The following is a 13,035-nucleotide window of genomic DNA, read 5'->3' on the forward strand; positions in this document are numbered from 1 at the left end:
TCTCTTTGCCAGTGTTCAGCAACGTGGAAAGATTTAGGTAACTGTGACTTAAAGTTCCCCCCAGGTATATCCAGAACTTCAGTAAACAATGTGAATGGAAACTCAGTCAAGAGGCCCATGTTTGCTCCCTACAGACTGCCTCCACAGTAGTAGACAGTTAAATGTGGATATGCATAAGTTAATCCAGAAAGTAGTATACAAATTATTCACAGTGGGGAAATTTAACTCCATAACCAAACTATCAAGCTGCTGGAACAGCTGTTTATGTTGCAGTAATACCAGAAACCTAACCTAAAGCTGAGACCCCATTGCAACTAGTGAAATTCCTGCTCCAGGAAAATTACAGAGTATTTTCTAGTCAAAGTACACAAAGGGCATAAAATCAATTAACAATGGTGAGAATAAAAGCAAAACAAATAGTAATAATACCTGAGTGGCTTTTATGTAGTGCTTTTCATCAGTAGGTCTTACAGGGGTTGATCCTGTACTGTCACACAGTGTCTAGTGTATTTATCTTCAAATCAGTCTCTCCAGGGAGATACTGTTATCCCTGGTTTATATATGGGGAGCTATGACTCAAAGAGCTACCAATATTGTATGTGAAGTAAGGAACTGAACCGAAGTCTCACCGCTTGTGCACTACGTATTGCTCCCCGGAGAACTTTCGGCGAGATGCTGCTCCCTGGAGAACTTTCTGCTAGTTGCTTAGCTAATGGAAAGGTATCATGTTGAAGTATCATGAGAGAAATAGATCCCTGAAAGAGACGGGAAAGAGGGTAAGGTAAGAGTTTTATGAATTTACGTGTGATTTTATCTCATATACGTGACATAGGAAGTATAGGGACCTATGAAGATGGAATGAACAAATAAATCAACAATCATAGCCAAAATGTCATTTGAAAGTATTAGTAATCACATAGATATTAGCATTGCTTCTAGCTAAGACTTCCAAAAAACTGATCGGTACTATCAAACTGCAAAAGCTAATCATGGAAGTAGGTCCTGTGTGACAACTGAGTAGGCTTCAACAGTGTAAGGTATTTCACATCACGGGAAAAAGTTGGAACTAAACTGAGTATGTCAGCTAGTCCATCACCATGCCCTGAGCAGAACTGCTTATAACCATATCATCTCTGATAAACATATGCTGTCTGTTCTTAATGCTGTCTAATGGAGGTGACTTCATTTTCTGTTTAGGCAGACTACAACAGGTTTTCATTTTCACTGCCATTAGAGAGTAGTCTAACGCTAATACTCAAGTTGTATCTTGCAGTTTGAGCTCATTACTTCTCACCAACATAGCTGGGACATGAAGGGCAGATTGATTGCTCCCTTTTACTTCCTAGCAATCTTTTACATAGTTGAAGACTAATAACCTATCTTCCTTAGTCTTTTTTTCAGGGACCCAGCTTGTTCAGCCTTTTTTCACTCTCTGATGAAAAAAACCCCTCTTCTCATCTCTTCTCCTTTAAAATTTTTCCAGTTTCCACATCATTTCCTGAGTGGAAATTCAAAGCTGACCAAAGCACTCTGGTGCATGATGGTAAATTCCCAGTAGCAGAGAGCACCTGGGGTTGGCATCACATCTGTGTCCTCCCTTAAATCCCAATTTTTCTCCCTTTTCCAAGTGATGCTAAAGGGTGAATCCCAGCTGTTCTCACAAGGCTCAAACATGGTCAGGATTGACAGTTCTGTACCCAGGGATCGTTGTCCTGCCTAAGGAATCACAGGATAGTAAGGGTTGGAAGGGATCTCTGGAGATCGTCTAGTCAACCTCCCTGCTAAGGCAGGTTCACCTAGAGCAGGTTGCCCAGGATTGCATCCAGGTGGTTTTTGAATATCTCACCTCTCTGGGCAGCCTGTTCAAGTGCTCTGTCACTCTCAAAGTAAAGAAGTTTTTCCTCATTTTGAGATGGAATTTCCTGTGTTCCAGTTTGTGCCTGCTGCCCCTTGTCCTATCACTGGGTGCTACTGAAAACAGTCTGGCCCCATCCTCTTGACACCTGCCCTTTTTATAAGCATTGATGAGATCCCCTCCAAGTCTTCTCTTCGCCACGCTTAACAGTCCCAGGTCTCTCGGCCTTTCCTCATAAGAGAAATGCTCCAAAAAGGGCTATGATCCCACCAGTCAGTGTTCATTCCATAGTGTGGGTTTACTGGGGGAGGGGGACCATTGGGAGCCTGAGGCCTCTCTTCTAGCAAAGTATGGCGTGGGATGAACTGCCAGGTTACGCAGGCAGAAGCACCTGGCTCAGCAGCTCTCCACTACCCAGGGCCTTGTGTCCCTGTCAACAATAATGATAGAATCTCTATCTCCTGTAGGATTGTCACCTCATCAACCTATGTCTTAAGTAATCCACCTATGTTATTGCCATTAATTAGCATTTCATCACTAAGTTAGGCAATCCCCACCTTTAAAGAACAAGCACCTTTGTGTTCCCTCAAATCTGTTCAGAGATCTAACAGGGCGATAATCATAGCACAAGATGTGAGAAATCTCCAATAAAGGCTTTTTTTTTTCCCCCTCTCTCGTTTCGTCACGTAAGCCCTGAACTGCTGAAGCAGGCGGCTATTCTGGCGGGCCGCGCGGCCGCCGATAGCAAACCCGCCTCGGCTTGGAAGCTCTGACGACAGGGGCGTCCCCCGTCGCCGTCCTGAGGGACCGAAAGCCGACCGGGTCGGGGTGGCAGCACGGGGCGGGCCACGCCTCAGCTGCCGGGGCGCCACCTGCCCCTCTCCTCAGGCGGCCGCGACCGCCTCACAGGACCGCGCGCCCAACCGCCGCCTCAGGGCGGGGTGGGGCGGGGCGGGAGGCGCGCGGGCGGCGGTGCATGCCGGGACGGCCCATATTGAGGGGAGCGGCGGTAGGCGCCTTCCGCTCCCCCGACCTCTCACCCGGCGGCGATCGGCGGCACAACACGGAAGTGCGATGGCGGCGGCGGCGGAGGAAGCAGCGGGAAGCGGCGGTGGCGGGTCGCCGTCCTCCGCCCGGCGGCGGCTGCGCATCATCTCCGGGCACCTGCGGGGCTCGCCGCGGGCGCCGGAGCGGGAAGCGCTCTCCCCGAGTCCCTGCAAGGCGCAGGGGGGCTCCGCCGGGCCGGCCTCCGGCTCCATCCCGAAGAAGCGGTGGGTGCGGGCGGGGGTCCCCGCGGGGCAGCGGGCCCCGGGCCGCGCCGTGGGGCAGTCCGTGCCGTGCTGGGCAGGCTCCTGGAGGGGCTGGCTGTCGGTGCGGGTCGGTGCGAGGGCAGGCTGCGCTGTGGCGATCGGTCTCTCTCCCGCCCGGGGACGGGTGTGGGCTGACGGGGCCCGGGGGAGGCGCCGCGGGGAGGCGCGGGGTTAACGAGGCTGGGGGATGTGGGGAAGGCAGCGCCGGGGAGGAGGAGGAGCAGGCGAAGCCCAACCGCGGGTGAAGTGCTAAAGCAATTCGCCGCTCCACGGACTGGATGAAACGAAAGGAAGAAGGTCTGCAGCCTCTTACTTGTGTCTGTAGTGAGTGGGCTTATGTTGGAATGGAAGGTCGTTCATGGGCACTTTAATAACTGGAGAAAAGGTTCAATGTTTGTAAAATACTGTGTGGCTGCTATAATGAAGAATGCAGCATGTGTGAGAAGCAAGGTTTGTGTATGGGCTTTCAGTCTTCCTCTGTTCACAGACACGGGAAACCCTCATCTTATGTGAATGCTGCCAAAAATGTACACCTATGTTAGGCTCTAACTCAAGTTTCTTAGATATGAATAGTTTTAAGCATATTAACTGTCTTTTCTATTTCTTACCATATTTAGTAGTAAGGAATCTCAAGTTACCTGAGATCCAAGGAATACAAATAGTCAAATTGTCTAGTTCAAAATTGTTTCATTGTCTCTTTGATTTATTTTTCTAGTAGATTCTTTTGAACACTACAATTATAATACCATGATAGTTTCATGTAATTTATCATCATGAGGCCCACCTTTTTGTTGGGGCAGACTTGTATTTGTTTTGTGATTTCCCCTTTCTAGGGTGTGTATTTTCTATATGTATGTTGTCATGCTATCCTGTAAGAACACTTTAAGGTTTAGGTTATAGACAACCTACTGCTCTCCATCGAGCTGCGTACAGGGACTAGTATGTTAGTGCATGGAGGCTTTAAAAAGGCAGATAGGGCAAGTAGTAGGTAAAAGAGTTGTTCTCCTTTTGAGCCCATGGTTTCTTCTCACCTTTTTTCAAGAAGAGAACAAGGGACAGTCAGAATTATTCTAACAGGCCATTTGTGGCTCAGGGCCACAAGCAGAGCTTGCCTGCTTTGGGAGGACTGGGATGTCATGGGCATATAGTCAGATGTTAACAACTTTGAAAGCCTTTAGTTCTCACTGGGGAGGAATTGATGCTCTTGCAGGAGATGTGTCAAACAGTGCTGCTTACTGAAGAAATTGTCATTCCAAAATCGTTGCCTTCCATAGTAAGTTTTTCTTTGATTTGAATTCAGGAGGAAATCACCATTTCTGAAAAAATATTAGTTTAGCTAGTTTTCAGGGATTTATTTTAAATGGATTATTGTGTAACTTCTACAGCTAGTTATTGCATTCTTCAAAAGCAGGAGAAACAGGCTTTTGTGAAGATGCATGTGACCTGAAGGAGAGCTTCTTTCTTCACAGGCATAGTGAACTTAACACCTGTACTTCTACAAGTTATGGACATTGCACTCCTGTATTAGGATTTGCTATAGGATCATAATGGGTTGCTATTTTTACTCTAAATAACTTGTTCTGGATTAAGAATAAAAATTATGTTGTTTCATTGTACCAAAATGATACAACTGCTGGATACTTTGCTGTGGGAATGTAAGGGAGCTGCTGGAAAGGTTGGTCTGCACCGTAGATATGACTGTCTTTCTACCTAGAGCCAAGTCTTTTAGTATGTATAAAAACAGAAAAACCTTGGAGAAATCTGTATCTCTGTCTTAAGGTTATTGCTAAACATCTGAGATGTGATTGAAACAAGTTTGAGAGATTGCATGTGAAAATTCTGATACTTAAATATAGCTTGGGTGTAAGGGTCTAAGTAGAGTTTGTGTTTGAGGATAATACTCAGGTTTTGAAGTGAGTGATGAGGAAGAAAGACAGTTCTGTTGTCTGCACTGATTTGGAGGCAGCAAGTGATGAAGACCTGAGTCCTGTTCTAGTGACTTCCAGCTAATCTGGAGCTGGTTGATCTATTCATGAGACCTAGAAGGTTGATTGAAAAATCTGGTAAAAATAACTGACCTATAGATGGGTACAGTGATGCTGCGTGGCTTTTATCAGCAATATTAGGATAATACAAACTCAGATGTGTTTTTCTTGCAGTCTTATGATGATGATTCAGCTTTTCTGCCTCTTGAACTATTTCTTTAATTTTTCATAGCAAAACTGCAGCCAAAAGTTACCTCAAGCACAATTTTCATTCATTATGCCTGTTGCATCTTTCATGTAGTGTTTGAAATGGTGTTAAAGCTACAGACACTATTGTACTAGATTTAGGTGCAGTCTCATAATGTTGCATTTCTTCTGCAAAGTAGACTTCTATGACAACAAAACCCCTTTGTAGTACTTCAGGTGTATGTCTCTGATCACAGAATTTTTTTTCCAATAGTCACCAGTCACCTGCAGAAACATGGCTTTCCTGTTGATTGTTTAAAGACCAAACTGCTTTTCCAGATATTTCATCACCAGTGAGGGGAGGAAGGAGAATGTGTGAAACTGACTGGGACTGTGTGGGTGCTCATTTAACTGTCCCTGTTTACAAATAAAAATACCTCTGAAGGCTAAACAATGTGTTTGCAAGTTGGTTTGTTAGAGATTGCAATATGCTTCCTACTTCTTAAAATTATGGTTATAGAGATGGAAAAAGTCCTTAAAAAAACAAACAAACAAGCAATGTTATTCTTAGATGAGTATCCTCTTGAGGGAAATCTTAGGTACTATAAGAGTGGAGAGATGTTATTTCTTGGTGGCATTCCTGGCTTGAATTTCATATTTTAATTCAGTGTTGCATTGGAAGATGGGGATTGTAGTTATACAATGTGTGTTGAAGCCTTAACAGGATGACCGGCATGCTGGAAAACTTTCCAAAAAAAATGAGTTGGAGAAAAACTCTTCATTAAAATTACTTTTTCTGAACTTTCATGTTATACAGTTGACTTCTGTTGACTGATTATTAGTAAGCTCACTTTGCTGATGAGTCTTGAGTTAAAAACTTGTATATAGTTCTTTTGAAGATTAAGTACATGAAGTGTTCAACTTGTACTGCTTTGAAAACAGTAAGGTGCTACGACTCCTAGAACACAGTTGTACCGGAGCAACTGTTACGTATGCTAAAAAGTAAGAGAGCCTCAGAAGCTGAGCATGCACTGATCTTAATCTAGCCATAATAGCTTGTATTATAACTTATTCAAATCAAACTTTAAACAATTTGGCCCTAGTTAAAAGGGAGTATTGATTGAGTGTAACTAAATGTTGACTCAGTAGCCTGCAGGCTTAAAATTTTTCTGTCCTGGAGCAAGAGAAAGCAGGGCAGGATTTCTTGATTTTCCTATCTCTTTGTGGAGAAGCTTCTTTCCTGTGGGATGAAGAGAGGCTTGCGGAACTCTTAATTATTATGGGCATACTGTTACTGAGGGTAAACTAAGGATGTAGCCAGCTGCCTGCTCTGTATCAAATTCACACCCAGGTTAATGTGTTAACATTGCCATACCTTTTTTTATACTCTTGCAATTCTTGTTGTAGCTACAGGTAATGATTATGACTATATTGAGCAGCAACATGAATTAACTCCTAAAGAGTTGATACTACTTGAATTTAACAAGTAACATCAAAGAGGCTTCATATCTTACTAGCAGTACTCAGAGCAGACTTTATTACAAACACTTAACTCTTTAGACAACAGGGTTTAAGTTACACTTGACACTGAACTGAATCCTCACACTGACTTGTGAGCTTAAGGTGGTGGAAACTTAGGGCATAGAAGGAAAGGGCTGGTGCCCCTACAGACCTAACAAATCAGAAAAGCAAGTGTCTGTTGCGTTGAGGAAGGTTTGGCAGTTCACAGGAGACTCTGTGATTGCATCTAAGCAGTTAATTGCTAGTCAGGGTTAATGCTTGAAGTAGAGGAATGAATAAAGTAAGAAGGTTCTCTTATGGAAACATTAGCCCGATAAAGGAAAATGTTATAATCTGAAGGCAAATATGACTTCATTTGCAACAGCAACTCCTGTCTGTCATCTAGCTCCAAGTAGTTGAATGTCAGGCAGATGACATGTCACGAAATCTGCAAGAATGTAATTAATATATGTTGTTAGATCATTTGGTACCAAGTAAAGCAAACCGGATATATTCATTGGTTAAATTTTATTAGAAAAAACCGTAGATAAAAAATAGAAGTGTAAAGTATGTTTAATATATACAGTACAATATGTATTATTAGATGAAAGAATTTTGTAGATCAACTTGATATCTACTGAGGTCTGAACTGTATGTACAAGAAAATGAATATGTGTGTACAGCTGTTTATTTAAACTTGATTTATTTATTTAAACTGAATAGAGTGATCTGTTAATGCAGTAGACTAATTACTTGTACTTTCTAGAAGCTAATTTGAGCTGGAGTAAAGTAAGGACATCTGTAGCATAACAGGTTGCAGCCAGCTAGACTTTCCTGAAATGTTACTATACCTTTTGGTTATTTGGAGAACAAATAATATGAAGTATTAAAAATCAGTTGTAGGCTGAACGTGATGGACAAGCGTATCTACAAGACTCTGTAGTGTTATATCCAAAATTGGGCTGTTGTGTGCAGGTGTTCAGGTTTGATAGTGTAGGCCAAAAAGTGTTCTTCAGCAGTTACCTGATGTATTTGCTACAGAGCATGCTAAAAATTCTCCATGCAACAGGTTAAACAGTGTTGTCCAGGAATTGATCTTATTTTGCTTGAGCAAATAAATGGCAGATAATTGATTCCTCCATTAAGTCTTTTTTTTAAGATAACAAAGGAGGCTTTCAAAAAATACTTGTCAAAGGACTGATCTCTAGTGTTTAACTTAAAGTGCTTGTTTGTTTACTGCCTGGAAGTAGCCATGTGCATGCATTTTTTTTGTAGAAGACCAGTCTCTTCAAAGATAAAAATGAAACTGGTGTCAACTGAAGTAGTATGTGGAATACAGGTAGCCTCTAGTAAAGTATTCCATTGCATAAGAATCATCACTTGGCGAAGTGTATACAGAGAAGCACAGGTATAATGTCTTGGCTTTCTTGAATCTTTAATTCACCCTAATTGACTTAAGCTTTCTATGAAAGAACACTAGAGAAACACCAATTTCCTTATTCCTTGGGGCTTTGTTTATTACAATGTGGTGAAATGAAGAGTAATGAAATAGAAGAGGCTAGGAACATGTGTAAGGAGAGTTAACACTCGTTTTATCAGAACAGCTGTTTAAAAAGAAAAAGGCAGCGTGCTGCTTTGGCATACTCAAACCCTTAAAGTCTTATTTTACGCCTAAAATCTTGTCTGCATTAACCACTCACTGTAGATGTAAACTGAATGAATCCAGATTTGTGTTGCCATATCAGATACCCAGCAAACAGAATAGCAACTGAATTGGGTGTACCTGCAGGGGTTTTAGCAGCTGAAGGTGTGGGCTACAGAACCTGAATGTGTCCAAGGTTATAAAACAGATGTTATTTGACTTCAGACTTGAGAGCGATTATGTTTGGGTTGCTTCAGGGAAGATCCCCCGAGAGGGAAGAAGTGTAAGAATGACAAACACAGCAGATATTCCCTGTCTGCAGCATGAAGTTATCCAGGTAAATGATGCTTTTGCAAAGTAGTTCTTGAAGGGATTCCTTGGACCACACTCTATTTCCGGGCACCTGATGCTAATTTACTACTGGCTTCGAAAAGACTCTGGAGTGGCTTGCTTGGCTGAGAAGTGTGACCATATAACCCAAACAGAGAGACTGCTCCAGAGGAGAGGGAGAGTGACATTCCAGTATCATCTGTGGAAAGTGTTCTGAATTTCCAGCCGAGGTAGGCTTTGAGGAGTTACTGTTTGGGTAATGTCACCTTGTTGTAATTCCTTAGCACCATAATACTGCCTTGGTCTGCATCCATGTGCTGAGTTTTGCAGGAACTCTACAACCTGCAAGTCTTTTTTTTGTGTTGTTAACATTAGGCAAATACTGGTGCTTTAGCCCATGTGGTAGCCCTTAAAACTGCCACTTTAAACTCATTTCCAAGAATGTGCTGGTTCTTGGATCGTAGAACAGGAGTGTCTGTGAGTATTTTATGTATACATTGTTCTAATGCTGAGCATCAGCTGGTGATTGAATTGAAAATGCTGGTGGTTAGTGTGAGGAAATTGATGTGAGTGTCTTGGCTTTGATCCACCTGAGTCATATTGATTCAGCTTGGTTGAACTGCACTTTCATCCTTTCTGAAGAAAATACATGAAACTGTCACTTGTCCTTTGGGTAAATTAGCTTGTTTGTCAAAGTTTTGTGTATAATGTATATAATGTGTATAATATACCAGATCTTCAGATTATTTTGGATAAGGTGGAAGTTCTGTTGATATTTATGTGCTTAAATGGTATGTCTGTGTAATGATGCAATTCCATTCTTTGCTAAATCACATGATGCTAATATTTGGAGTTCTTTCATTACTTGGTTCTGAAATTTCATTGAACATAATCTCATGACTTTATCATACGTGAAAAAAGCTTTGTGTTTAATTCTGGTGTTATAATACCAATATGCTTTAGACCTCAGAAAATAAAAGGCTTTGTAACTAGTGGTGACACATTTCTTTTGCCATGTAAAACTCTTCTTGACTGGCAGTTGTTTATATTATGTATGCAGATGTCTGATATGCACTTTTGATGTGAATCCAAAACTACTGAAAAATTATATTTGTGGTGTAATTTCCACATGAACTTCAAATGCTGAGTATAGATGGCTGTGGGAGACCCTGTGCTTATTCTTCAGTTTCCTAGGGAAAGACAAGAACTTTCAGCCAGTCACTGTGCCTCTCCCTAAAACACAAGATTTGGAAAGTGCTGACAGGTACAGCCGTGTTGAAATAGCGTAAGTCTGGAGGCCTCTGCCTCCCCAGCTGAGTAACTGGATGCCTTGGGAGGACTAGTTCAGCTGGTGGGTGGGGGGCAAGCTTCTGTCATGAACTTCTGCCTCGTTTGTAGGCACCTTCATGGTTTTTTGTGGACTTAATGTAGTTCCTTGTGCTGTGGCCTGAACAGCATCTTGCCCAGTTTTCTCCATAAATGCAGAAAACGCTTGACTTGTTGAGCAAGTAGTTTGCTGTAAAAATCCTTATTGCATTGAGTCAAACGTAGTATTTCAGTGCCAGGCGTTGTAATGAAAGTGAACTATTTAAATTCATTTAACCTAGTCACACTGTTTTCATATCCTGTTGTCACTGTTTCCATGGCAATTTGTTTTCTTTCAGTTTTCTTCCCCCTTCAGGCAATATAACTTTGCATGTGTGTATATTTAAATATATATTAAAGAAGTTAAGCAAGCTTTGCTTCATAGCAATTCATACATTTCAGTAGTGAATTTCTGGCTTTTAAGCTAGAAGGCAAGAAAGAACTGGTCATTTCCTACTATTTCTGGTTAAAATATTCCATATTTCTGTCAAAGATGAAAGTAGAGTTAGTAAGCTTGGTATTTTGTTGAAGCCAATGTACTGATGAGGAAAGGTGTTACCTTTAAATGAGACAGTTTGGGTATGATACAGAGCTGAGTAACATTGAGTTTAAAGCATGAATAATGCCAAATGTTGATGAATCTTTTTGCTATATATATTCTTGGAAAGGGGCCTGGGAAGGAAGATGGAAAGGTGTGTAAATTATGTCTTGCTACACATAGAACATGCTTAGCCTGAACGTGTCAGTTGACTAAACCAAACTGAGCATATTTCTTTTTTTCAAGCTGGGGCATGACACTTTTTAAACATGTTTTGAGAGATTCAGGTATTACACAGGGTATTCAGGCTATTTTTGTTGTTGTTTTACCGTTTAGCAATCAAATTCTTGGATTTTTGAAGAATGAGGATAGAAACTATTAATGCAAGGGAAATCTTTTTTCAGATGGTACAAAATATTTATATAATAAAGTGTTAGAGGACACATAATTTGCGAAAGTCTAGGTAGGTATAATGGTGGTACTTAGTAAGTTGCAGATCAATGTGTAGATTGAGTCCCCTGTTCTCAGAGCCAGGACTGGATACATTGAGTACTTGTACATGGAGGGAGCTTTTAATGTGTGCTTAGGCCTGCAGATGCTCAGCAATTCTTTCTCCTTTTTACACTCTTCTGGAATATGAGTTTAGCACTGGGATTTTGGGAATGAAAACCTTGGGAAATGTAGAAGGCCGCATTGATTGCTCAGTCATAGCCTGGGTCATTCTTGAGAACCAAGGTAAATGCGATGCATGGTGCTAATCTGGCAGGCAGCTCTTATTGCTCCAGCAGGGCATTACAGAGAGCAGTGGGAGTGCTGCACTGGAGCTGGCATGTGAAGAGCTCTTTCCAAGGAATGGTGACTGTATAAATAACTCTGCAAAAGGGCGGTATGAAAATGAAGAGGGAGAATGCTGCTATGACGCTTATGATTAGAAGAAGACTTTTTTCCTTGCTTGCCTTCTGTTTCTTATTATGCTATCAAATTACAGTTTTAATTTCGAAATTTAAGCTGGAGAGACAAGGGAAAGCAGAGTGGATGTGATATAGTGTATTTCCCTTAGTGAGGGAGCTGGGGTATTGAGGCAGGCCTGGGGAAGAACAGCATGCTGCCCTGGCCTCTTGTCTTGCAAAGCTGCTTGTGTGTCTTATGAATAACATGTCAACTAATATGTTGACATATTCCAAAAAGCTTTTCTACAGTCTTTGAATTATATCAGTATGACATTGACATTGCCTCAGTAGGCAAGGAGGCTTGCAGATCTCCTGGATGTATCCTGCTTTCCTCTGTGCTGAAGGTAGTTCTCTTGAGTCTTGAGGTTCACCAGCTCTTGTTCGTGAAGAGCATACCTTTCAAATGGTATGTGAGAAGATCTAAACAGCTTAGTCTTCACTGCAGGCCATGTCAATTAATCAGTCTTTCTTTTAAAATCTGGTCTTTTTAGGATTCTTTTTTAGGGAGCCGCATGCAGTATTTCCTCTAATTTGTTCTTAGTGTGTATGCATGAAGTGCTAGGAACTACAGTAAGTAAATCAAACAGCAGTTCTTAATTGGCAGAACTCTGGTATGGTGGAACAAAAGAAAGAATATATGTAAGATAACTTCTTACAAAAAGAGCCCTTCCTGTCAGCAAACAGAAACCTCAGACTTGCTTAGTATAGTTTTGAATATAAAAGTTAAACTTTTTGTTGTTTTGTTTATCTGTCACAAGATATAATACTGCCAATTATGTGGGGTTGAGGGGGGGAATCTCCTGACTGTGTTATGAGGTAGCTAAGATGCTTTAGAATCAGCTGTTCTTCTACAAGCATGCAAACTATTCTTCTACAAGCATAAATTTAATTATTCTCATCACACCACTAACAGGAGCTATGTTGTCTGTCAGAGTAAACCTTTGTGTACTTATTTTATTCAGGAGTAGTTCAACCTGAAAATAGACTCTTAAGAGAGTTTTAACTCTTAACCTCTGTTCTGTATTTTAAAGCCCGCTGAAAGCACCAGGTAGTTTAACACCAACCTAGGAAAGTAGCATTTAGAAAAGGCAAATAATTGGGAATGCAGTTGCTTAGCAGAAACGCCTTGTACCTGGGTCTTTGTTCAGAGCCTTAATTAATAGTCCCTCCCCTGGATTTTGTGGGATGTATTTATTGTACCGACATCAGGACTAATGATAGTTTTAAAGCTGTGCTTTATCAGTGTATCTCATGTTAACAGTTCCTTCCCAGCCTGGTCTTTTGTGTTGTAGTCTGATTATCTCTAGCTTTGTAGCTAGTTTCTCTAGTTTGTTTCATGGATCATGCTTGGCATGTTTATTTGGACACTGCCTT

The 13,035-nt window shown here is 41.5% G+C and overlaps 1 protein-coding gene across 1 annotated transcript in view; it reads left to right on the forward strand.

Moving 5' to 3' along the window:
• The first annotated feature begins 2,906 nt into the window (after positions 1-2,906).
• The window catches only part of AGPS (alkylglycerone phosphate synthase), a 58,809-nt gene continuing 48,680 nt past the window's right edge, over positions 2,907-13,035 (forward strand). The window contains exon 1 of the mRNA XM_074144863.1: positions 2,907-3,126. Within this exon, the coding sequence (XP_074000964.1) occupies positions 2,930-3,126 (197 nt within the window). The 5' untranslated portion in view covers positions 2,907-2,929. The remainder of the gene's footprint in view (positions 3,127-13,035) is intronic.

This window comes from Numenius arquata, chromosome 3 (assembly GCF_964106895.1).
Source record: "Numenius arquata chromosome 3, bNumArq3.hap1.1, whole genome shotgun sequence".
In the NCBI taxonomy this organism is placed as follows: Eukaryota; Metazoa; Chordata; class Aves; order Charadriiformes; family Scolopacidae; genus Numenius; species Numenius arquata.